The sequence below is a fragment of the Panthera tigris genome, chromosome D1, assembly GCF_018350195.1.
Source record: "Panthera tigris isolate Pti1 chromosome D1, P.tigris_Pti1_mat1.1, whole genome shotgun sequence".
In the NCBI taxonomy this organism is placed as follows: Eukaryota; Metazoa; Chordata; class Mammalia; order Carnivora; family Felidae; genus Panthera; species Panthera tigris.
Window position 1 is genome coordinate 54,824,360 of NC_056669.1, and position 27,353 is coordinate 54,851,712.

Consider the following 27,353-nt stretch of genomic DNA (forward strand, 5'->3'; position numbering starts at 1 on the left):
GGCATCTAAGAATATACTACCTTGGTGAACTGACTGTCTTTTTAAAATGCACCCAGGGGTCTGTACTCTGCAATCCTTCTCTAACACTTCATGCCTGCACAGAGGTAGTCAACGCTATACTGCTCTCACTTGTTTTCTCTATGAATAATTTATTTGCTCGCCTCTTTATTCCACTTAGTCAATTTGGATCCTCTGGCCTGAAGTAAAAAGAGATATTTAATCTCTTTTTTTTCCTTTAGTCGCTTGTCTCAACAGCATCCTCTAGTAATGTATTCTTCCCTAAAATGTGAAGTGTCTGGGTGAAGACAAATAAGCATTTAGTTAATTTTGTCATTACTGACCTGCATTTCATATTTCAGAGTCATGTGGAAGCACCAGGATCCCATTCCTACCACTGAAATTAAAACAAACAAATAAAAAAAAAAAGATTAGCATGAAATTCTTTGGGGGTAGCCAGAGTGGCTTGAGAAGGTAATAAGACATTGCAAAGCACTGAGTTTTAAGAACAAAGTTTATGAAATCTTATGGCAGGATATAGTAGACTCTGCATAAGCTCTATAATTGATGAAATTTTGATATAGAAAAAAAAAAAACCCAAGTACAGTACAAGTTCTCATAAATTCCCTCTATTAAGTGGACTTATTGGATTAATCAATATTCTCCATTCTTTCTATAAAATATACTACCCAATGCTCAGGATAAGTTTTTTTGCTTTTTTTTTTTTTTTTTTTGAATGTATATAGAAATTTACTGAATACACCACAAGGGAGGGGCGGGCAGGCAGGACAGCAAAGGAGAGACTGTCTACCTCTTAAGATAAGCTTTAGTGTTTACAGCTAGTTAGCTACTCTTTAGTACTTCCTAGCACTTCCAGCCCAGCCAAATAGCTGAATTGTATACTAAGAGTCAGACAGTTATGTTTGTTACCAAACCTGCTAATGCCACTGTATGTAGTTATCAGAAATATGATTCCAAAGAAAGCCGTTGTTTCTCCAGAAACTATTTAAAATGCTTAAAATGGACTCAGTAAAAGAGAGTTGCTAATAAAAACTGCTGTTGAATTAAGCGTTGGGTAAGATATGTTAGATTGAGAAAAACAGTAAAAATTTAAAGATTGTATTTACATCTCAAAGTTCTTTCCAAGTGCCTCTATTTTAAATAAACTGTTCATTTTAGGGTTTTTAAAAATTTTTGTTTTTAATCCAAGAAAGTCTAAGGAGAACTATTAATCAGGATCCCATATTGAAAGGCCACACTGTATATCAAATAATTGTCAAAGATTATACAATTATATGTTTGAATTAAAATAAAATTTTAAGGTAGGTGTTTATATTATCTTTTCAATAATTCTATGCTTTGAAGTTTTAAAAATTAGCTGACCAAATACATGCCCCTATCAAACCTGATAAAAAAGTTTCTACTGTGATATATCAAACAATTCCACAAGCACTTACTGAGCACCTCCTATTTGCCAAATTCAGTTACAGTTACAAAGATAAGATTCAGTCATTGACCTTAATGAAGCATATAGTCTAATGGAAGAGACAGGCAGCTAAAATGCCAGTAGATGGAGATATAATAAAGAGATATGCAGAATACCACGAGAGCACAGAAGAAGGGCACTTACAAAGGAAGACAGAGAAAAGAAACCAGGGGAGTTAGCCTTAAGGATGGTTAAGAGCCTTAAGGGTGGTTAAGATGGTCAACAAACATGGTAAATGGGGGTGTCACAAAATTGTACAAAGCCACTTGAGAAAAATTTCAAGTTCTGTTACCATTGTTTTAAAAAAAGTCACTAAATATGTTATCACATATTTTTTAATATTCAAAATGAAATGACAGAAATAAACAATTACTGTACTCATTCTAAAGAAATGAGGAAGTAGAACAGTTGAGGTCTTTTTACCAAGGGAGAAATTAGAAGGTGCAAAGGTGGATAAATTAATGGAAGGGGGGTGGGGAACCCACAAACTGTGAGATAAAGGCATACAATATACTAAGAATAAAAATGAAATGCAGAGGGATGAGGCACCTGGGTGGTTCAGTCGGTTAAGTGTCTGACTTCAGCTCAGGTCATGATCTCGTGATTCGTGAGTTTGAGTCCCGAGTCGGGTTCTGTGCTGACAGCTCAGAGCCAGGAGCCTGCTTAGGATTCTGTGTCTCCCTCTCTCTCCCTCTGCCCCTGCCCCATTCGTGCTCCGTCTCTCTCTCCCAAAAATAAACAAACATTAAAAACATTTTTTTTAATGTAGAGGGATGACTATTCATTTTGAAAGGTGGATTGGCCACTTAATCATGATTTGGTCAAGAATTTTTTTTGTCCAAACCTCAAATGTTCTCTTGTACTGTTTATCATATAGCATTAAGAGCCTGATTTTCAGAGATCTCTACAATTTACTTCCTTTCAACAATCTACTGAGAAAGCAAAGAAATGTAATAGAACAGCATCACCTTTCTCGACACAATATTTTCTATTTTGCCACCTTAAAGCAAACTAATTTTTGCTAAAGCTTATCAGCTTTATCAAGATATAACTCATATACTATAAAATTAATTTAAAATGCACAATTCAACTGTTTTTAAATGTTCAGACTGTGCAACCATCATCACCTAATTTTAGAATAGTTTTATCATCCCAAAGAGAAATCTCCTATCAGTAGTCACTCCCTATTTCTCCTCACCTCTCCCCACTCCTCAGTCCTAGATAATCACTAATGTATTTTCTGTCCCTATAGATTTGCCTCTTCTGGACTTTTCATATAAATAGAATCATACAGTATGTAGCCTTTTACATCTGGTTTCTTTCACTGAGCATATTTTCAAGGTTCATTCACATTATAGCATATATCAATAATTTATTTCTTTCATGGATGAATAATATTCTATTCTGTGAACACACTACATTTTATTCATCCATTCACCAGTTGATGGAACTTGTTACAAATTGCATGTCTGTGTCCCCACCTCCCAAATTTATATGTTGAAGCTTTAACCCCAAATGTGGAGCCTTTGGGTGTGGAGACTTTAGAAGGTAATTAAGTTGAGAAGAGGTCAGGAGGGTAAGGTCCCCTTGATGGTACTAGTGTCTTCCTAAGAAGAGGAAAAGCCAGGACCTCACTCTCTTATCCGCCTGCATGCCAACAGGAGAGGGAGAGGACCCATGTCAGCTCTGTGCTGATAGTTCAGAGCCTGGAGACTGCTTGAAATTCTGTGTCTCCCTCTCTCTGTCCCTCCCTCATTCACACTCTGTGTCTGTCTCTCTCTCTCTCAAAAATAAATAAACATTAAAAAAATTAAAAAAAAAACTATCAGATTTTAACAGATTAAATTCCAAAGTGCATGATTTAGTCTAAATATATAAATCTATAAATCTAAGTCTATATTTAGTCTAAATCTTCAGCCTAAGGTAATTCTCTGGTTCTGTGTGAACCCTGAAGATTCTCATTTTATCTAACAGTATTCCATACTGTTATTACCCCCTCAGGACCAATGCTCTCCTTCCTTCCCTGAAGCAGCATGTCTCCTTCTAGTAAAGGCCAACCAGGCTCTTGTGCTCTAAGATATCATCTGTTCTCTTAAATCTTCAACTTATTATCACCTTTCTCTCCTGTCTCTTTAACATCTACTTCTCTAAGGGATTGTTACATATTCTCTCATAGTATCTCCAAAGCCACCTTTCCACCCCATTACCTATGCTTCTTCACTTCCCTGAGTTTTCAAAAGAACTGCCTCCATTTCCTTACCTCTATTCCCCATCGATTCCTCAAACCTCTTCACACCACTAAAACAGCGCTTTTCTGTCTTCATCTTAATCTCTTACTGGCAGTTAGTAACTGAAATACTTTCCTCTCTAGTTTTCTGTAATGCCCTATTCTCCTGGTTTTTATCTCATGACTGCTTCTTCCTAGGTTCCTTTGTTGGCTCCTTCTATCCTTCAGGTCTAAATCAGGGGCTGTAAACTCAAATGCCCAGAGAGGCATTTAAGTAAAACAGTTAAGTGAAGAACAATAAGGAACAGTAGAGATTGTGGTCAAATGTATAGACCAGTCTGAAGAGAACAGCCTGCGCTGACAGCTCCCATGAAGAAATACAGGCTCAGTGATGCTGTATCTTCTAATTATTCACGAGAAGGCAAAGATCTGGATTTCTATGGGAACTCTCTCAATTTTCAAATATGGACAACTAATTTTATTTAAAATAATTTTTTTAACGTTTATTTATTTTTGAGAGAGAGACAGAACACAAGCAGGGGAGGGGCAGAGAGAGAGGGAGACACAGAATCCGAAACAGACTCCAGGCTCTGAGCTGTCAGCACAGAGCCCAATGCGAGACTTGAACTCACAAGCAGTGAGATCATGACCTGAGGTGAAGTCAGGTGCTTAATCGACTAAGCCACCCAGATGCCCCTGGGCAACTAATTTTAAAATGGCTAAATTTTAAATTTAACCCAATCAAAACACGTCTACATGCCAGATTCTGCCTTTGGGTGATGAATTTGTAGTATTTATATTCATCTTCAGCCATCTTCTCTTTCTACGTTCATTCCCTCAGGTGATCCCATCAGTTCCCACAGCTTTAAATACCAACTTTTGACAATGATGCCTAACCCCCTCCCCTGAACTCCAATCTCACATATTTTAACATCTACCTGACTCTGCATTTAATGTCTCACAGGCATTTAAAAACTCAACAAAATCAAAACGGAATGCAAGATATTCTCTCTACACAGTTGCATAAACTAGAAACCTAGAAGTCAACTGAAAATCTTTTTTAACCCCCACATTGGCACTCTCTCCAAAATACATCCCAAGTCATCCACTTCTCTCCAGTGTCCACTGGTGCTGTCCCAGTGTAAACCACTATCATCTCTCACTTGGACCACTGCAACAGTCTGTTAACTAGTTTCCCAGCTTGCACTTTTACTGTCTACAAAACCATTCTCAGGGCACCTGGAGGACTTAGTTGGTTAAGCATCCGACTTCAGCTCAGGTCAGGATCTCGCAGTTTGTGAGTTCAAGCCCCACGTCGGGCTCTGTGCTGACAGCTCAGAGCCTGGAGCCTGCTTAAGATTCTGTGTCTGCCCTCTCTCTGCCCCTCCCATGCTCATGTTCTGTCTCTGTCTCTCAATAATAAATGTTAAAAAAAAAAACAAAAAACAAAAAAAAAAAACCATTCTCCACAAAGCATCCAGGATGATCTTTTAAAAGCATAAACAGCATCATGTCACATTCCTACTAAAAACCCTCCACTGGCTTTTAGCATAAAATCCAGATGCTCTACTCTGGCCCTGCATGATCTGGCTCTTGCCTAAATGCCTCCAAATTCGTGTTTTGCCACTTTCCCCCCTTAACTACTACAGAACACTAAGGGAGAGAAAGCAAACAGACAATTACTATATGGTGTATTAAGTGCTGTGGTACAGATATGCATTGTATTCAGTGGGAGCACAGAAAAGGGTCCTCCAATTCTATCAGGGACTGAGGAAAGCTTAAAAGGCAGGCTTTCTAGAGGAAATGATACTATGCCAAGTCCTGAAGGACAGACATGCTGAATTTGCCAGACAACAGAGGGTTAAAGGCAGACATGTAACAATACAGGTGGTTCTGAAAACAGCAAAGTCGTTTGATATAAAGTATCAAGTACACCCCTGACAGTTGTAGAAGATGAGGCCAGTAAAGGCAGAGAATCCAGATTAGCACCAACCTGCCAAAGCATACAGATTTTCAAACAGTTATCTCTTTTAAAGAGAAAATGGTTGAATTAAAAGTGGCATGCCCGGCTGGAGAACCCTGGCAAAGTTTTAGCACAGTTAACCAGTTCTCACCACTAACATGCTACAATTTGTCAATAGGTGTATATTTTCTGAATAGTATCCCAACTAGCACAAATAAGAAATTCAAGAATAGAGAGGTTGAGTTGCCCAAGCCAAAGGAACAAATGTGAAATGTGCGAAAACAAAACAACATTCATTGATCCTTAAATTATACAAATTAGAAATTCTGGAGATTCTTTAAAAGGAATCTAAACATTTTTTTTTTTTGCTCTTGACATGTAAATTGACTCAATCCCATGGAGAATGAGACAATTAATGTAAGGGTGATTGTTAGCCAACATTTCATCACAATGTTTCCCTTAAAAGTCTGAGGCATCAAAGTTAAAATAAAATTCACATTTATAGGAATTATCTAGAACGTTCCAAAAAACAAGCAACAGGGACAAGTTTCCCCACATGGCCATGGCTAAAGTGAAAACCGAGGCAGTCAAATAGTAATGGAATTGGAATAAAAAGGTCAATGTACCATCTTCTAATTAGATGTTCATATTCACAGCACTTCAGTACAGTTTTAAGTCTCTCAAGCATGTAATAGAATTTCACTGAGTTAGAACCTCTTGATTTAAATATTCTGGCAGGCTACCAAAGTTTTTCAAGGTTACAGCAGAATACAGATATGTTCCAATACCCATTTATTTTGATCCATTTGACTGACCATACCATGGAAAGAGTGTATAAAGGCTTTAGAATCAGATCTAAACTACAATCCCAAGTCTATCACTTATTACTTATCTATTTTGGCAAGTTGCTTAAGTCTCTTTGAGACCCAGATATCTAAACTGTAAAATAAAGATAACAATGTTTATCATTGAAAGGTTGCTATGAGGATTACCTCGCATATACCCGACATATAGTAGGCATCAATAAATTTTATTTTCTAATCCCTAACTCAAGCTATTAAAAAAATTCATGTAAGGGCACCTGAGTGGCTCAGTTGGTTAAGAGTCTTGGTTTTGGCTCAGGTCATGATCTCACAGTTTGTGGGTTCGAGTCCTGCATTGGGCTCTGAGCTGACAGTGTGGAGCCTGCTTGGGATTCTCTCTCTTTCCTTTTCTCTCTCTGTCCTTCCCCCTCTCTCACTCTCTGTCTTTCTCAAAATAAATTTAAAAACTTAAAATTTTTTTTAAAAAATTCATGTACATAGAGAATGCAGTCATTAGATTTCTGAAGTAGGTTAGCTTATTTACCATGGCAGAAAGTTAAAGGTCCACGAACAACTGAGCTCCTTTTAAAGCCTATCATGATTTACCAAAATGTATAAGAAGGGACCCCGGATAAATGAAAAAGGAGAAGGGCATATTATTATAAAGTATCAAAGGCATTAATGGTGTAAGGTGTGATTATCTTAAAATTATGAACTCAGGTTAGAGACTTTGGTGTTATTGGTGGTGTCAAAACAATGCCAGCTACAATTACAGGGTATGCATGTTTGTACTTTCCTGGTGAAGTTAGCATTCACATTAGAAACAAAATGCACTACTGTATTAGAGAGGTAGTAGAATGTAGTGATTAAAAGAATGAGCTTTGGAGAGGTGTCCTAAGAAGTTTGTACTTTATGCCTAAACTGATGAGAAGTCATTTAAGGTATTTAATAAGAGCTTTTCTAATTGTTTCCCACCTACCCTAAGGGGAACTGATCACATTCCCTTTTCTAATTTAATACTTACCTAGTATATAGCCTTATTATAGTACCACATATACATACAGGAACCAGAATATCCTATCTATTTAGCCTTATCAGTGTATTGTTTTGGACTCCTTTCTCCTGTCCCACTCAGCATCAATGAGGATGCTGATGGGCTACTACATTAGTTTAGCAATTCATGGCCGACAGTAGTAACTACATCAGAATGGTAGGCAGAATAATGGCTCCCAAAGATGTCTGCATCTCAATCCCAAAACCGATGAATGAATATGTCACTTTACTTTAAATGCCAAAGATGATCTTGCAAATGTGATTAAATTAAGGACCTTGCATGGAGGAGATTATCCTAGATTATTATAGTATGCCCAACCTAATCGCCTGAGTCCTCAAAAGCAGGAAACTTTGGGAGATGGGACTACGGAAAAATGCTCAGAGATGTCAAGTTTCTAGCTTTGAAGATATAGGAAAGTGGCCATGTGCCCAGGAAGGCTACAGAACACTAGAAAGGGACGATGAGCCATGTAAATTGGAAAAGACGAGAAAACTGACTCTCTCTTAGAGCCCCCAGAAAAAAAAAAACAAAAACACAGACCTGCCAACCTTGATTTTAGCTCAGTGAGACTTGTGTCAGAATTCCAATCTATAGAACTATAAGATAATAAATTTATTTTATTGTTTTAAGCTACTTAATTTGTGGTGCTTTGTTACAGTAGCAATAGAAAACCATATGATTGGGGTGCCTAGGTAGCTCAGTCAGCTAGGTGTCTGACTCGATTTTGGCTCAGGTCATGATCTCATAGTTCGTGAGTTCGAGCCCCGCCATGTAGGGCTCTGCACTGACAACACGGAGCCTGCCTGGGATTCTCTCTTCCTCTCTCTCTGCCTGTCCCCCGCTCACATGCTGTGTTCTGTCTCTCAAAATAAATAAACATTAAAAAAATAAAACAACACAATTACTAACAGTGGCTAGTATATTAGTTAATAAACTGGTATCTGAAGTGCCTTTAAAAACTCTTGCCTAAGTGGGGCACCTGGGTGGCTCAGTTGGTTAAGCATCTGACTTTGGCTCAGGTCATGATCCCCCGGTTTGTGGGTTCAAGCCCCGCATCGGGCTCTGTGCTGACAGCTCAGAGCCTGGAGCCTGTTTTGGATTCTGTGTCTCCTCCTTTCTCTCTGCCCCTGCCCCCCATGCTCATGCTCTGTCTCTCAATAATAAATAAATGTTAAAAAAAAATTTTTTTTTAAACTCTTGCCTAAGAACTTTGGCTCCTCTAAAGACTATTAGAAAAAGTAAAAAGGCTTAAGTTACAAACTGGGAGTACATATTCACAATACATTATCTGACAAAGGATTCATAACCAGAAAATGCAATACAAAAATCAGTAAGAAAAAGACAACCCAATTTTAAAATGGGCAAAAGACTTGTAGAGTCTTGTAGAGTCATTACAAAAGATGCTATCCAACAGGCCAAAAAGTTTTTGACAAGTGCTCATTATCATTATTCAATGAAGAAATCTAATTAAAACCTCAATGAGATATCACTACACACCAAACCAGAATGACTAAAATTAAAAAGACTAATAAGCATGGGCAACAATGTGGAAGAACTGGAATCTCACATATGGCTGGTGTGAGTATAAAATGGTCTAACCATTTAAAAAATTGTTTTGACAGGGTGCCTGGGTGGCTCGGTCAGGTTCAGGTCACGATCTCACGGTTCATGGTTTCAAGCCCTGCTTTGGGCTCTGAGCTGACAGTTCAGAACCTGGACCCTGCTTTGGATTCTGTATCTCCCTCTTTCTCTCTGCTCCTCTCCCACTTGTGCTCTCTCACTCTCTCTCAAGAATAAATATTTAAAAATAAAAATAAAAAATTGGCAGTTTCTAATTAAGTTTAAATGCAGACTACCCTATGACCTAGCAATTCTACACCTAGGCATATCTAAAAGAAATGAGTGCACATGTCCATCAAAAGACTTATTCAATATCCACAGAATCTTTATTCACAAAAGTCCCAAACCAAAAATAATCCAAATGCCCTTAACAGAAAAATGGGCAAATGAATTATATTATATTCACACAACAGGATATTACATATCAATACAAAGTGAATGAACTACTGATATTAAACACAGATGAATCTCAAAAACATTACATCAAGTGAAAGAATACAGATGCCAGAGGACATACTCTGTGACTCCATTTCCATAAAGTTCAAGAACACATAAATTAAAATATGGAACTAGAAGTCAGAATAGTAGTTACCTTTGGGAGAGTGTTGACTGAAAAAGGGCACAAGGAAACTTTCTGGCCTAACTAAAATGTTCTGTATCTTGATGTGAGTGGTGGTCACATGGGTAAAATCTCATTGAGCTATATGTACACTTACGATCTGCACATTTTACTACATATGAAATATACCTCAATTTTTAAAAAGGAAGAATTGGGAGGTGGAAACCTCTTGTCTGCTGTGCTCCAAATATACTTTGCCCATCAAATACTCCCACGTAAGTGATTTTAGTACTATTCATACTGTTTCTGGAACTGGAACATCTATCCATGCCTCCAGGCAGGTTAAGAAACAAACAAATATTCCACAGGTCGAGGAAAAGGAAGAATACAAAATAACATGATAATAATGGATAGAGATAATATGGTAATTGAAGGGAGAACCAAAGTAATTCTGTTTAAAGGTATCTATAGACAACACAGGGGAATATCTGGACTGCCTAGGGAGGTTAAGGTATGTTCAACAGAATGGAGCTACAGCAAGCAATAATAATGGACATGATAACAGAAATGAGACTAGATGTTATAATTTCTTAATATTTATTTTCTTAGAACATAACTATCATTCAATTATCATCTTATTCTGGCCCCAGCCTAAAACATTTAAAATAAGTCACAACTGAGGCCGTAGGAACCAGGTGAAGAGCCATTACAGCGACCTGCTTTCCACCTTAGGCTATTTCTTACCATGCTTTCTACTGGCCCACTTTTACTTTCTACCAGGCACCTTTCCTGGCCGTCTCATTTCCTCACTTCCTGTCCACGGACTACCCAGGCGACTTAGGAATCTGTGGTTGAGCCTGTCCCTGGGTTTTGGCTACTAGGCTGAACATGTTCATTCAAAGTATAGTCATATAAAAACCACACTCGCATATGCACAAAGATTAAGAAATATTAACCAAAACATGAAAACACCTTTTCTGTTGGGCGATCTTACTATCACATTACTTTTTCAATAGATTAGAAAAAAAGATCATTGATGTTTCTGGCAACGTCTGAAAAACTGAAGCTAAAACTTATTTATTACCAATAAATAAGTTATAAGCAGGTTATAAAATGATTTCTAAAGGTCTTTTCCACAGCACATTGATTTTATGTCTGTTTCATTACAAACTGTAATTGCTATAATCTAAAAGGTTATTAGTCTAGTTTATAGTCCACTCACTTGCCCTAGAACAAAAGGCATGATGTTCTTAAGATCATTTCAGAGGACTTTGATTTAGCCTGGCAGTGGCAGACTCTAGGTAAGATCGTAACTAAACTTAAGGCTATTCCATGCAAAAAATTTTCAATGGTCCTTTTCACGAGGAAATGACTTTCTGTCTCTGTGACATTTCTACTTCAATAACTTTCATTTCAGCACTAGACTTAGAAAGAGATAATAAAGATCTTTATATATGTTTTGACTACATTACAACTCATTTTTTTTGTTGTTGACAATTACCTACTTATTTAGATAAACTCACAACAAATACATCTGTACAACTACAAACAAATTTTGTAAGTTTGGGGGTAAAGAGAAAAATTAAATCTCATGAAAGAAAATTAAATCTTGTGAAAAAGGCTTCTTTTGGAATGGTTCTATTTTAGATTATGAACAGTTTTAAATTACTGGTTTATGGCATAATGATTTAAAGCATAGAGATCGGAGTTCAAGCTATTGCTCATCATTTACTAATTTTGTGACCTTGGTCAAATTACTTCTCAAATACTCACTTATAAAATGAGGTTAAAGAGTTCCTCATAGGTTGTGGAGAATTTTAAATGACATAATATAAATTAATATACTTACCACAGAGTCTGGTACATTATAAATGCCTTATAAATGATAATTATTGTTGTCTCTTCAAGCTCCACCAATGTTAACAGCAAATTTTATGGCCTCATAAAAATTAATGACTAAACCATAGTCACATGAAGCTTGGAAAATTCTGAAAGTCCTAACATCAAACATTAAATAGTAACCAGGCAGGCAGAATTTAGCTTCAAATAACTTGTCTTTACTTTTCAATTTACTCTCCTAGTTTTATTATGAGACAAGGAGTATTAAACTCATCTCTCTATATAAATAATTTTGCTGGTTTCAAAAATATTTCAAAAATATTTACTTAAAACAAATATTATGTTCCTATTCTCCCTTCAATTTAATAGCATTTCTACTTTTCTAATAGACTTATTAGAAAGATAATCAGAGGCAACACCTTTGATTCTCCTATTGATGTTATGAACATCTCTTCCTTTCATAAACTGTATACATAGAGAACAATACAGTAGAAAAATAACCCAAAAGAGAAAGATTTTTAGACAAAGGGACTTGGGTGGTTCCAAAGCAGCTATAACTGGGATGGTAAATTCAGTTGAAATCAGGCTTATCAGAAGAACTGGCAATTGCTCAGGGACACAGGATGGGAAAAAAAAATAACATTTTTAACTCTTTAACTTCTTTAATTCTTCCTCATTGTACTTGGTATCTCTTCTTCCTAACACTGAACATATCCCTCAGTACATACTCAATTATAAAATTATTTAATACCTGTCTCTGCTGCTAAACCATAAGCTCCAAATAACAATGACTGAAGAATGATACCTAGTATATAATAGATTCTCGGTAAACATTTGTTGCATGAATTGGAAAATGACTAAATTCTTAGTGGATTTAGGTTCCTAGCCAGAACACAATATACCTCATAAATAACTAACAGTCTGTCCCTAATATGCCTCAACACAACACGAAAGTTCCCAATTCTTTCTTAAAATCTCCCTCAACTCCAAAAATTAAGTGCATCTCAAGTAGTTATTAAGGATTTTTTTTATCACAAAATTAAAATACTGAAAATCTTGTTGACGTATTTACTAAATGTCCTTGGATTTGTTAATCAAATCTCTGTTTCCAGATAAAGTTTATTCTGTGTGTGTGTGCGTGTGCGTGTGTGTGTGTGTGTGTGTGATAAACACACATACACACATATTTTTAGGGGGGAGACTTATCTCAGTAAAAAATTCAAACAAGTATATATATGAAAAGAAGTCTTAGCAAAAACGTCTGATGTTCAAGTTGTGTAAAAGAAAGCATTGATTCATTCATCAAACATTCTCACGTGTTTAGTTTGCATCAGGGATTGCTGAATGCCAGAAATCCAGAAGAGTAAGACTCAGCCCTGCTTTCAGGAAGTTCAGAAGGAACAGACACTTAAAAAACAGATTATGACAGCTAATATGTACAGTGATATGCTTGCAATCACAAAAGGAAGAATGAGGTATAGGAGTAATACAGAGAAGAGACTGTTAGATCAGCAAACACATCTTTCCTGTAATTACTGTCCATTTTTGTTCCTATATTTATTTATTCCAAATCTATTGTTTACTGTTAAACTGCTTGGTATTCTGGCATGCAGACAATTAGTGCTCAATAAGTCTATTTAAAAAGTAAACACTTAGGGCACCTGGGTGGCTCAGTTGAGCATCCTACTCTTGGTTTTGGCTCAGGTCATGATGCCAGGGTCATGGGATCAAGTCCCATGTCAGGATCTGTGCTGAGGGTAGAACCTCCTTGGGGTTCTCTCTCTCTCTCTCTCTCTCTCTCACTCTCACTCTCTCTCTCTCTCTCCCCCAATCCCCAGCTGCTAAGCCAGCTAGTGCACGCTCTCTCTCTCAAAATAAATAAAATAAAAAAGTAAACCCTTATTTTGAAAATACTTCAAGATATTACAGAATTTATAAAAATATTACAATGAACTCCTATATAACCTTAACATAGATTCACTAACATTTTGCCATCTTTCTATTTACATAAAAAATGTACATAAAATAAAGTAATACACACATTAGTGTTACTTTGTTGAAACGTTTGAGAGTAAGTTGATGAGACTATGACCTTTACCCCTAAATTCTTTACCAGGTATCTCCAAACAGGAACGTTCTTACATAATCACAATGCACTGATCAAATTCAGTAAACTTATATGAACGCAATATTACTATCTAATATACAGTCCTTATTCAAATTTCACTGATTTGCCCAGTGCTGCCCTTTAGACTTTCTTCTCTGCGTGCTGCAAATCCCATATTGCACTTATCTGTTAACCTGGAACACTTCTTCAATCTTTATCTTTCACTACTTTTAACAATTTTTGAAGCAAACAGGTGAACTGTTCCATAGAATACCCCTTAATTTGTTTGAATTATTTATTTATTGATTGATTGATTGTTTCCTCATCATTTGATTAAGGTTATGCACCTTTGGCAGAGATATTGTATAAGTGATGTTTCCTTTTCAGTGCATCACACCAGGAAAAACCAATTGTTAGTCTGTATCATTATTAATGTTAACTTAAAAAAATTTTTTTTAATATTTTATTTTATTTTTGAGAGAGAGAAAGAGAGAGCATGAGCAGGGGAGAGGAAGAGAGAGAGGTAGACACAGAATCCAAACCAGGCTCCGGGCTCCGAGCTGTCAGCACAGAGCCCGAGATGGGGCTCAAATTCACAAATGACGAGATCATGACCTGAGCTGAAGTCAGACTCTCAATTGACTGACCCACCCAGGCGCCCCAGTGATGTTAACTTTGATTACTTGAATAAGGTGATATCTGCTACATTTGTGTTTTTCCATTTGTAATTAATGAGTAATCTGTCAGAAGATACTTTCAGGCTGTGTAATTATGTTTTCCACTTTCATCCAGTATTTTTAGCATTCACTGATGACTCTTAATCAATCATTACTATGATGGTTGCAAGAAAATAGATGGATTAAAAAGAACCCAAATCTATCATTCTGTTTATAGTTATTAGTTGGCAATTCCACTTTTTAAAAATTTTTATTTACATTCCAGTTAGTTAACACAGTGTAGTATTAGTTTTAGGCGTACAATTTAGTGATTCAACACTTCATACAACACCTGGCACTCACCACAAATGCCTTCCTTAATCCCTATCACCTATTTCACCCGTTTCCCTCCCTCCCCCGTCCCCTTCCCTCCGGTAACCACCAGCTTGTTCTCTGTAGTTAAGAGTCTGTTTCTTGAGGTGCTTGGGTGGCTCAGTTGGTAAAGCTTTCAACTTCAACTTTGGCTCAAGCCATGACCTTGTGGTTCATGAGTTCGAGCCCCGCGTCAGGCTCTGTGCTAACAGCTCAGAGCCTGGAGCCTGCTTCAGATTCTGTGTCTCCCTCTCTCTCTCTCTGACCATCCTCTGCTCGCACTCTGTCTCTCTCTCAAAAATAAATAACATATAAAAAATTAAGAAAAAAAAAGTCTGTTTCTTGTCTTGGCAATTCTACTCTTAAAAAAAAAAAAAAAGCCTTCCCTTCTCATACCATTTGTTTGCTTGTGAGTATCAGTACAAACTTGTGGATTCTTTTTTTACATCATGTATTGTAACACAATTCTGTCATTTTTCATTTGGAAGTTCAAATTGTCCTGGTTTGACCAACTGCCTTCTGTGTTATTTGACATTATCCCCTCATTTTTTGGACACTTTCTACTTTTTGGCATGACAAAATGTTCCAGACTCATCTTGTAGTCTCAGTGCCTCATCCCCAGAAGTCAGTCATTTCCCCAATAAGTCTTCACATTCTTTCAGTGAGGAAGGATTTTTAGAAACCAAAGGCTCAACACTAGATGTGTTCGCTGCTACATAAGACTCATTGCTTCCAGGCCCTTTCCTAAGATAAAACACGGGAAATCTTTTTGTTTGTTTTAATTATGCTGTTACCTCTAACTCCAATCCAATACCACAGAGTTCTTCCTTATTTTCCCCCATCCAAATTTATATCTTTCTTCAACATGAGAACCCTCACCTCCCAACAATACATTTCAATGTATTTCCTCATTTGCTTAATCCTGAAAGCCATACAAAAAGAATTTCAGAATTGCTATATTCATACCACTACAAATAATTAACAAACAAACAAACAAACAAACAAATAAATAAATAAATAAAGTTAGCACTAAGGTTCAAGATTTCATTGAATTTCCTTCTGTTTTCAAACTGGGGACATTTAATGAAAATAACATTCAAAGTTAACTGGATTAATACTTCACTTTTCTCCTATGTGGTTATGTTCTTCATTTGATAAATGGTACGGTACCTTTTTTTCTTCTTTCGACTTTATTTTATTTTTATTTTAATGTTTATTTATTTTTGAGAGAGAGAGAGAGACCAAGTGCAAGTGGGGGAGGGGCAAGAGACAGAGACACACACACAGAATCATAAGCAGGCTCTAGGCTCCGAGCTGTCAGCACAGACCCTGATGTGGGGCTCGAACTAATGAACAGTGAGATCATGACCTGAGCTGAAGTTGGATGCTTAACCAACTGAGCCACTCAGGCACCCCTTGACTGTAGTTTTTTATAGAAGTTTTCATTTCACAGAAAAATTTAACAGAAGGTACAGATATTTCTTATATAATAACTAACCCCCCATTGCCATGCATAGCCTCCCCCATTATCAACATCCCTAGAGGTGCATTTGTTACAACAAATGAATCTACATTAATACAACATTATCACCCAAAGTCCATAGTTTACATTATAGCTCACTCTCGGTATTGTACATTCTACAGGTTTGAACCAATTTATGACATGTACCCACCATTACAGTGTCATAGAGATACAGAATAGTACAGTATCACAGAGATCTAGAATAGTTTCACTGTGCCAAAAATCATCTCTGTTCTGCCTATTCACATCTCCCTCCCCCCAGCTTCTGGCAACCAATGATCTTTTTACTGTCTCCATAGTTTTGCCTTTTCCAAAACATCAGAGAGTTGGAATCATACAGTATTTAGCCTTTTCAGACTGGTTTCTTTCACTAGTGGGCATTTCAGGTTCCTTACTGTTTTTTGTAGTTTGATAGTTCACTTCTTTATAGCACCGAATCGTATTTCATTGTCTAGAGGTACCACAGTTTATCCATTTACCTAATAAAGGACTTCTTGTTTGCTTCCAAGTATTGGCATTATAAATAAAGCTGAATTAAACATCTGTGTGATTTTTTGGTGGACCTAAGTTTTCAGGTCTTTTGAGTAAATATCAAAAAGCATGACAGCTGACATATGGTGAGATTATGCTGAGTTTTGTAAGAAACCACCAAACTGTCTTCCAAAGTGGCTGTACCATTGTGCATTCCTAGCAGCAATGAATGAGAGTTTGTGTTGTTCCACATCCTCAACGATCTTTGGTCAGTGTTCTGGATTTTGGCCATATTAACATGTTTAATGGGGTCTTACTGTTATTTTAATTTGCATTTTTCTGATGACATATGATGTGGGGCATCTTTTCATATTATTTTCCATCTGAATAAGTTTTTTGGTGAAGTGTCTGTTAAGGTCCTTGGTCCATTTTTTAACCAATTGTTTCCTACTGCTGAGTTTTACATTTACATTTTGTATACAAAGAGTTCTTTTATATTTTGGATAACAATTATCGGATGTTATCTTCTGCAATTCATTTTTCTTTATATTCAATGTCAGGGTCCTTCTCCCTAATTTCTACTACTCCTGTTCTGCTTGATATAATTATATTTTTTGAGTATATGGAATCATAATATGGTTCCAAAAATAAAAATACAAAAAGGTATACTCAAGATATGTTTCCCCTCCTCTATCCTTTTAAGTATATACTTTTACACTCTGTATCTTTCATTCTTTTTTTTTAATGTTTATTTGAGAGAGAGACAGAGACAGAGACAGAGACAGAGACAGAGACAGAGTGGGGGAAGGGGCAGAGACAGAGGGAGACACAGAATCCGAAGCAGGCTCCAGGCTCTGAGCTGTCAGCACAAAGCCCAACGCAGGGCTCGAACCCATGAACTGTGTGATCATGACCTGAGCCAACGTCGGGCACTTAACCGACTGAGCCACCCATCCACCCCGACACTCTGCATCTTTTAAATCCTTTATGGGCTTTATGTTTAAAGCTTATGTTTTAAGTTGTAATAAATATCCATATGTCCATTTAATTGTGAATTACTGGGGATATATCTTCACAGAAAATTCTTTAAAATGTGAATGTTGAGTCAAAGGATAACTGCATATATAATTTTGTTAGAAATTGCCAAATTCACCTACAAAAGTGTTTTATTCTCACCCACAATGTATGAAGAGTGCCGATTTCTCCCACAGTCTTGCCAAAAGTGTGTTGTTCAGTATTTCACTTTTTGCCAGTCTGACAAATGAGAAATAATACATTGGTATAGTTCTCATTTGCATTTCTTTTATTATGAATGAACTGAGTACCTTTTCTTAAATATGTTGGTTATTTTTCATCTTTTTTGGAGAATTTTCTGTCTGTCTCTGACCACTTATTTCTACTGGACTTTTGCTCCTTTCTATCCTCAATACTTAAAAGTCATTTTTGCATTAGGGATATTAAAACTCTACCTACAGCATGCATCATAAATATTTTCACGAACTGGTCTTTTCTCTGGACTTTGCTTATAGTATTTTTTTTCCAAGCCGAAGTTTCTAATTAATTGGACATTTTATTATATCTGGATGTTAAATCATTGTTTCCTCACACGCTGGATACAGAAGAATTCACACGTGTTTTCTTCAAGTACTTACAAGATTTTAGTTTTTATAATTAGGTCTCTGATCAATTTAGAGCTTACTCTTATGTATGAAACAAGGTATACAGACATCTATTCTATGTTTCTCTAAATACCATTTATTAAAATATTCATCTTTGTCCCAGCAATCAGAAATGTAATCTTTATCATATACCAAAATGTAACACAGACTTCGGTCTATTTAGGACTTATAAAAAAAATTCTATTTTACTATCTATTGGAATACAAGTACAATATACTATTTACCAATGCAGGTTTTATAGTATAATATACAGGAGGACCAGTATATCCTTTACCTATTCTTTTTCAAAGATTTCCTGGGTATCTTTGCATGTTTATACTGTCATATGAACTTTAGTATCCATCTGTCTTATTCTTATACCAGGAAACAACTTACTAGTATTTCTATTAGCATTATTTATTTCAATAAATTAATCTAAACATAACAGACATCTTTAAGTTGTCTATCCAGAAACAACTTTTTATTTGTTCAGATTTACTTTCATGGCATCAAAAGCATTTAAAAAAAATTTTTTTTTTCTTCAACGTTTTTTTATTTATTTTTGGGACAGAGAGAGACAGAGCATGAACGGGGGAGGGGCAGAGAGAGAGGGAGACACAGAATCGGAAACAGGCTCCAGGCTCCGAGCCATCAGCCCAGAGCCTGACGCGGGGCTCGAACTCACGGACCGCGAGATCGTGACCTGGCTGAAGTTGGACGCTTAACCGACTGCACCACCCAGGCGCCCCGGCATCAAAAGCATTTTAAAGTTTTTTCACACAGATTTTACATATTTCTTATTAAATTTATTCCTAGATATTTTATTTTGGGGGATATTTTAAATGGGGTCTTCTTTACTATTATATCTAATGGGATAATGTATGTATATATGAAGGCTATTGCCTTTTTTTGTTTTTTGGTTTTTTAATAGAGAGCACACGAGTGAGGGGAGAGGGGCAGACAGAGAGAAGCAATCCCACGACCCTGGAATCATGACCTGAGACAAAATCATGAGTCAGATGGTGAACCAACTGAGACAGCCAGGTGCCCCATGGATACCGCTTTTTATAATTTTAAATCTGATACCTCACCAAATAGTTTTCTTGTTGGAGTCAGTGTGAAAACTGATTCTCTAGGCTAGAGTTTTCAGAAACACTATGATGTCTGTAAACAGAAATAGTTTTCCTTCTTTCCCAATACTTAGGCACTTAATCATTTTCTCTGGTAGAAATGCATTGATTAATATCTCTAGTGCTTCCACACTGAGTAAAAATGCTGGCTTTAGAACAGAGGTATGTATATTACCATGTTAAGACAGCATCCATCAATTCTTATTTTCTTGAGTTTTCTTTTTTTTTAAATTTTTTAAAAATATTTATTTATTTTTGAGAGAGACAGAGACAGAGCGTGAACAGGGGAGGAGAAGAGAGAGGGAGACACAAAATCTGAAACAGGCTCCAGGCTCTGAGCTATCAGCCCAGAGCCCGACGCAGGGCTCAAACTCTCAAGCCACGAGATCATGACCTGAGCCGAAGTCGGACGGTTAACCAACTGAGTCTTGAGTTTTATTTCTAGCCAGAAATGGGTACTGAATTTTGACAAAGGCTTTTTCAGCATTTATGAAGATAATCACATGGTTTCTCTTCTTGAATTTGCTACTATAATAAATTCTATTAATGGATCTCCTCTAAATTTCAATGATCTTGAGCCCTGGGTAACAAACTCCAGTTGTAATGGGTTGTTATTTTCCTACTATAGGGTCAGATTCTATTTACTATCTACTACTTTTTAAAATAAGAAATAGGGGGGCGCCTGGGTAGCTCAGTCAGTCAAGTGTCTGACTTCGGCTCAGGTCATGATCTCACTTTTTGTGAGTTTGAGCCCCACGTTGGGCTCTGTGCTGTCAGCTCAGAGCCTGGAGCCTGCTTCAGATTCTGTGGCCTCCTCTGTCTCTCAAAAAAAAATAAACATTAAAAAAATTTTTTTTAATAATGAATAAGAAAAAAGAGGGTCAAATAAACTTAAATATCTTGCTTAATAACTCAAAAAAAGAAAAGTTCTTAAAACTAAAAGTTGTTTTGTTCATCACGTTTGGCACAAATTGACTTGACAGTAAAATCTGACCTGACTGGACATAAGGCTATTTATAATAAATGTTTAGCCCAGTTAGTGTGACTATTCATGTTACGCAGCAATATGAATAGTTCACCTATGAAGTGCTGCCCCAAGCCTTGGTGGGCTTCGTAGGTAGACTGCAGTATATACAACCTATTAATTTTCTAAAATCCAAAAGCAATCTGGATTCAGAAATACTTCTGGTTCTAAGGAATTGAATAAGGACTTATTAATCTATATCAGTGGTATAATTGAAAGAAATTGCTTTAAAAATTGAGCGTAAGGGCTTTCTCTAACCTTTAGAGAATAAATTTCATAAGGATGCCTTCCATCAAGAGACAGAGTCCCAAAAATTTCATTATATTGCCTCTATTGTGCTCTATTTTTATCTCCTTTAATCACCCCTAAACCTTTTTCAGTTGGAAAAAGATTACAGGAAAAAATAATTTAGAAAATATGTACCTCCATATAATCACAGGAATATCAGAAGAGAGATTACCACAGTATGTGGAACAGTTACTCAAAACATCATATCTATAAACTCGGGGTGACAAACAGGATTCATTAATCTTCAACAATTAGGAATGGGGCACCTGTGTGGCTTAGTCAGTTAAGTGTCTGACTTTGGCTCAGGTCATGATCTTGCGGTTCATGAGTTTGAGCCCCACATTGGGCTCTGTGCTGACAGCTCAGAGCCTAGAGCCTGCTTCGCATTCTCTCTCTCTCTCTCTCTCTCTCTCTCTCTCTCTCTCTCTCTCTCTCTCTGTCTCTCTCTCTCTGCCCCTCCCGGCTCACACTCTCTCTCTCAAAAAAATAATAATAATAAGCATTAAAAAAATTAAAAACAAAACAATTAAGAGTGGCTGCCTGGATCCTAAACACCAGGTACAACAGGAAAAGTAGCTATACTCCACCAGAAAGGAGATACTGCTACTCTACACACTATTGCTGATTTCAAGTTTTCTGTATCTATATTCTCCTCTACTGCTTTTCTTCCTTCAGCCCCACCTCTGAGATGTAAACACTCAACGTGTCCCTCCTTCTCTCACATAGTATGCACATTACTCCATTTCCTGTGTCCATTCGTGTTTAGTTTTAAAGCAAGTATTGATATATACCATTAAATTCACTCATTGTACATGTATGACTTTTTGAGTTTTTGTAAGTTTATTTTTATTCATTCATTCATTCATTCTGGGGGGGGAGGGGCAGAGACAGAAGGAGAGAGAGGGCTCCACATGGGACAGACTCCACATGGGCAGTACAGAGGCCAATGCGGGGCTCACACTGACGAACTGAGAGATTATGACCTGACCCAGATCCAGAGTCGGATGCTTAACCAAATGAGCTATGCAGGCGCTACTCAATGAATTTCTTTCTTTCTTCTTTTTCCTTCTTTATTCGTTCTTCCTTCCTTCCTTCCTTCCTATTTTATTATTTTTTTAATTCACATCCAAGTTAGTTAGCATATAGTGCAATAATGATTTCAGGAGTAGAATCCAGTGATTCATCCCCTATATTTATCCCAACAAGTGTCCTCCTTAATGTCCCTTGCCCATTTAGCCCATCCGTCTACCCACAACCCCTCCAACAACCCTCAGTTTGTTCTCTATATTTAAGAGATTTAAGAGTCTCTTATGTTTTGTTCCATCCCTGTTTTTATATTCTTTTTGCTTCCGTTCCCTTCTGTTCATTTGTTTTGTACCTTAAATTCCACATATGAGTGAAGTCATATCATATTTGTCTTTCTCTAATTTCGCTTAGCATAATACACTCTAGTTCCATCCACGTTGTTGCAAATGGCAAGATTTCATTCTTTTTGATTGCCGAATTACACTCCATTGTGTGTGTGTGTGTGTGTGTGTGTGTGTGTGTATACCACATCTTCTTTATCCATTTGTCGACAGACATTTGGGCTCTTTCTATACTTTGGCTATTGTCAATAGTGCTGATATAAACATTGCAGTGCATGTGTCCCTTTGAAACAGCACACCTGTATCCCTTGGATAAATACCTAATAATGCAATTGCTGGATTGTAGGGTCGTTCTATTTTTGATTTTTTGAGGAACTTCCATACTGTTTTCCAGAGTGACTGCACCAGTCGGCATACCCACCAGCAATGCAAAAGGGTTCCTCTTTCTCCACATCCTCACCAGCATCTGTCATTGCCTGAGTTGTTAATTTTAGCCATTCTGACAGGTGTGAGGTGGTATCTTGTTGTGGTTTTGATTTGTATTTCCCTGATGATGAGTGATACTGAGCATTTTTTCATATATCTGTTAGCCATCTGAATGTCTTCTTTAGAAAAGTGTCCATTCATGTCTTTTGCCCATTTCTTCACTGGATTATTTGTTTTTTGGGCAGTGAGTTTGATAAGTTCTTTATAGGTTTTGAAGACTAGCCCTTTATCTGATATGTCATTTTCAAATATTTTCTCCCATTCCATCAGATGTCTTTTAGTTTTGCTGTTTTCTTTGCCGTGCAGAAGCTTTTTATCTTGATGAGGTCCCAATAGTTCATTTTTGCTTTTGTTTCCCTTGCCTCCAGAGATGTGTTGAGTAAGAAGTTGCTACAGGCAAGGTCAAAGAGGTTTTTGCCTGCTTTCTCCTTGGGGATTTTGATGGCTTCCTGTCTTATGTTTAGGTCTTTCACCCATTTTGAGTTTATTTTGTGTATTGTGTAAGAAAGTGGTCCAGGTTCATTCTTCTGCATGTTGCTGTCAAATTTTCCAATTTGCTGAAGAGACTGCCTTTATTCCATTGGATATTCTTTCCTGCTTTGTCAAAGATTAGTTGGCCAAACTAAATTTATCTTTGTAAAAATTTTATGCTTATTTAGTGTTTTGAGATGGGGGGGGGGCATAAAGAGAGGCAGACCAAGGCTCTGTAGCAGGCTCCGCGCTGACAGCAGAGAGGCCAATGCAGGGCTTGAACACATGAACCGAGAGATCATGAATTGAGCCCAAGTTGGATGCTTAACTGACTGAACCACCCAGACGCCCCGAGTTTTTGTAAATTTAAAGAGTTGTGGGGGCACCTGGGTGGCTCAGTCAGTTAAGCATCTGACTCTTGGTCTCTGCTCAAGTCATGATCTCACAGTTTGTGAGTTGGAGCTCTGCATCGGGCTTTGCGCTGTCAGTGTGGAGCTGCTTAGGATTCTCTCTTCCTTTCCCTGGCCTCCCCCTGCTTGTACTTTCTCTTTCTCTCAAAGTAAATAAATAAACTTAAAAAAAAAAAAAAGTTGTGCAACCATCACCACAATCCAATTTTGTGGCAACTGCCAACACCCAAAGAAGTTGTTATGCCCATCTGCAGTCAACATCCACTCCCACCCTAAACCCCAGGTAACTAATGATTTCCTTTGTATTTCCATGATTTTGTCCTTTCTAGAAATTTCATAATAGAATCATATAATTTATAAAGAATTTATATAATTTATAATAATTTACAAATCACATGATTTCATAAACAGAAGCCTATAATCTGTGTTCTTTTGTGTTTTTTAGTTTCTTTCACTTGCCAAATGTTTCTGAGGTTCCTCCATGTTGTTACATGCATTAGTAGTTCACTCCTTTCTATTTCCTAATAATTTATGATATCTGCATTGATATTTGTATTAGTTCTTTTTTTTGGGCATTTTTATCAGGTTTACATAACAATGTTGTTTGCTTCATAAAAAGGATTTGGAAATTTTCCTTTATTATGCATGCTTTGGAAAAATTTACATAATACTGGAACTATCAGGTCTTTGTAGTTTTAATAGAACTCTGTGAAATTACCTGGGTGTCATATTATTCTGTGGAGGAGTTCCTTGATAACTTACTCTATTTTTTACATAGAAATTGGTCTGTTCAAAGCTTTGTCTTTCCTGGGGTCAATTTTGGTTACCTATTTTCTTTTCTTTTAAATTATTAATAATTTAATTATTTTTAATTTACATCCAAGTTAGTTAGCATATATATGGTGTAACAATTTCAAGAGTAGTTTCCTTAATGCCCCTTACTCATTTAGCCCATCCCACCTCCCACAACCCCTCCAACAATCCTCTGTTCACTATATTTAACAGTCTCTTATGTTTTGTCCCCCTCTCTGTTTTTATATTCTATTTTCTTCCCTTCCCTTATGTTCATCTGTTTTGTCTCTTAAAGTCCTCATATGAGTGAAGTCATATGATATTTGTCTTTCTCTGACTAATTTCACTTAGCATAATACCCTCTAGGTCCATCCACATAGCTGCAAAAGGCAAGATTTCATTCTTTTTGACTGCTGAGTAATACTCCACTATATATATATATACACAACACATCTTCTTTATCCATTCATCCATTGATGGACATTTGGGCTCTTTCCATACTTTGGCTATTGTTAATAGTGCTGCTATAAACATTGGGGTGCACGTGCCCCTTCAAAACAGCATACCTGTATCCTTTGGATAAATACCTAGTAGTACAATTGCTGGGTTGTAGGGTAGTTCTATTTTTAATTTTTTGAGGAAAGTCCATACTGTTTACCAGAGTGGTTGTACAAGTTGGCACTCCCACCAGCAGCGCACAAGAGATCCTATTTCTCCGCATCCTTGCCAATATCTGTTGTTGCCTGAGTTGTTAATGTTAGCCATTTTGACAGGTGTGAGGTGGTATCTCATTGTGGTTTTTATTTGTATTTCCCTGATGATGAGTGATGTTGAGCATTTTCTTATGTGTCGCTTTGCCATCTGGATGTCTTCTTTGGCGAAGTGCCTATTCATGTCATTTGCCCATTTCTTCATTGGATTATTTGTTTTTGGGTTGGCAACCTACTTTCTTAGTACATTATCCAATTCTAAATTTATTTACACAGAGGTTTTAAATTTTAATTCCTTTGTTTCAATGGCTATTTCCCTTTGCCACTTATTATGTATGTTTATGTTTGCTTTTTCATTCTTAATTTAGCTAGCAGACTTTTTCTTTAAAAAAACACAAATTTTCCTACATTAATTAGTACTATGTTTTTCTGTTCTCTGTCTTGTTAATTTCTGTTTATGTCTTTATAATTTCCTCCCTTGAACTTTCATCAGCTTTACTTTGCGGTCTTTTTTCTTGCCTTTTGACATCTTAATATTTCACTTTTCTTTTTTCCTCCCCCTTTTAAAAAAAATTCTTCAGGACAGAGCCAAGATGGTGGAACAGCACAGAAGTTTTTTGTGTGTCTCATCTCCATGAAATACAGCTACACCAATACTAAACCATCCTGCACATCTAGAGAACTGATCTGAAGATTAACACAACAATTTGTACAACCTGAACCACAGAATTCAGCAGATACACAGTGCGGAGAGTTGAACTTGGGGAGAGAGAAGCTGAGGCGGACAGGGAGCTGCTTTTGAGGGCAGAGAGAGGATGGAGACGGGATTGGGGTGGGGGGAGAATATAGGAAAAGCACCCTTCCCCAAAAGCAGCTGGACAGAAAGTGGAAAATTGGAAACAGCCGCAGGGACTAAACTAAAAAGGGAGAAAGGAGAAAGGAGAGGGTTTAAATTCCATTAACACTGTAAACAAGGGGAGTGCAGAGTCTGTAACTCCATTGCTCAATACTTGGTGGTGCTCTGGTGGGAAGGGTGAACCCCCAGGAGCAGAGTGGGGTCCGGAAGGTTCGTGAGCCACACAGGGAAAAGCAGTTCCACTACCGGAAGGACATTTGGTAGAGACTGTTGAGGCCACCTGGTCCCAGCAGACCCCAGAGAATGGCCACATTCGCTGGTGCTGGAACAAGGTCGTTAAGGGTGAAGCCTGGTGCCAGATGTGTTGTGATTCTCCATAATCCCTGAAATGCTGCCACTACACTGGCCACAGTCTCTCGGCACCGGCAGCAGCATGGTCTCACAAGCTTTCCTGGGTGTGGCGGGCATTCGGCCATTGCTTGGTGAGACCCTCCACAGAGGGGCGGAACGGGTCAAAGCCGCAGTCCCTCAGAAGTAAGGAGCCAAGGAAAACAGCTGCATCTGAGACAAAACTCTGGAGAGAGGTACTACCTGGGACTTGGTCACGGATAGTGAAAATGCAGGGAGTGGACGAAAGCTGAAAACAAAGGAAGGGTGCACGATTGCTGATCGGGGAGAACAGAGTTCTGATACTAGAGACTGGGTAGCTGTGTGATGCCATTTACATTGCTCCCACGCATGCACATATGCACCTACAAGCGCCACAACACTCCACCCCAGTAGGCTAGCAGCGCCATCTAGTGGAGAATGGAGCCGCTACACAGCCCCGCCAACTGGGCCAACCTTGCTCTTCAAGAACAGAAGTCTCACTGCCTGCTTAGTTTATGGACTATAAAGTGCTCATAGTCTGACTTCTAGGGGAGAACTAAGTAATTTCAGTCGTATTTCAATCCATTAGCAAGTGAATCTATTCAATTTTCTTCCTTTCCTTTTTTTTTCTCCTTTTAACTTCTTTTCTTTATCTTCAATACAGAAAGAGAAAAAATTCATTTTTATTTTCAATTTTTATTAAAAATATTTTTAATTTTTTTAAATTTTTTACTTTTGTGTAAATTTTTTCAAATTCTATTTTGCTTCCATCATTTTCTTTCAGTCTACTTCAGTGTATTCACTTTTTCAAATTTCCAAACAATTTCCTTTTTTTTCTTTTTTCTCTTTTTCGTTTCTTTTCTTTTTCTTGAATACAGAAAGAAAAAATTCATTTTTATTTTCAATTTTTATTAAAAATATTTTTCTTTACTTTTCTCTATTATATTCTTTAATTATGTGAAAATTTTTTCAAATTCTATTTTACTTCCATCATTTCATTTTAGTCTACTTCAGTGTATTCATTTTTTCAAATTCTCAAACGATTACCTTTGTTTTTTTTCCCCCTCTTTTCTCTCTAATCTATCAAACCACTTTCAACATGCAGACCAAAACACA

The 27,353-nt window shown here is 37.1% G+C and overlaps 1 protein-coding gene across 5 annotated transcripts in view; it reads right to left on the reverse strand.

Annotated features, from left to right (window-relative positions):
* Window positions 1-27,353, reverse strand: part of ACER3 (alkaline ceramidase 3) — a 167,094-nt gene that overhangs the window by 67,049 nt on the left and 72,692 nt on the right. For all 5 annotated transcript variants that reach the window (XM_042957533.1, XM_042957537.1, XM_042957535.1 and 2 more), the window contains one exon: window positions 342-394. In XM_042957533.1, coding sequence (XP_042813467.1) covers window positions 342-394 — 53 coding nt within the window. The remainder of the gene's footprint in view (window positions 1-341; window positions 395-27,353) is intronic.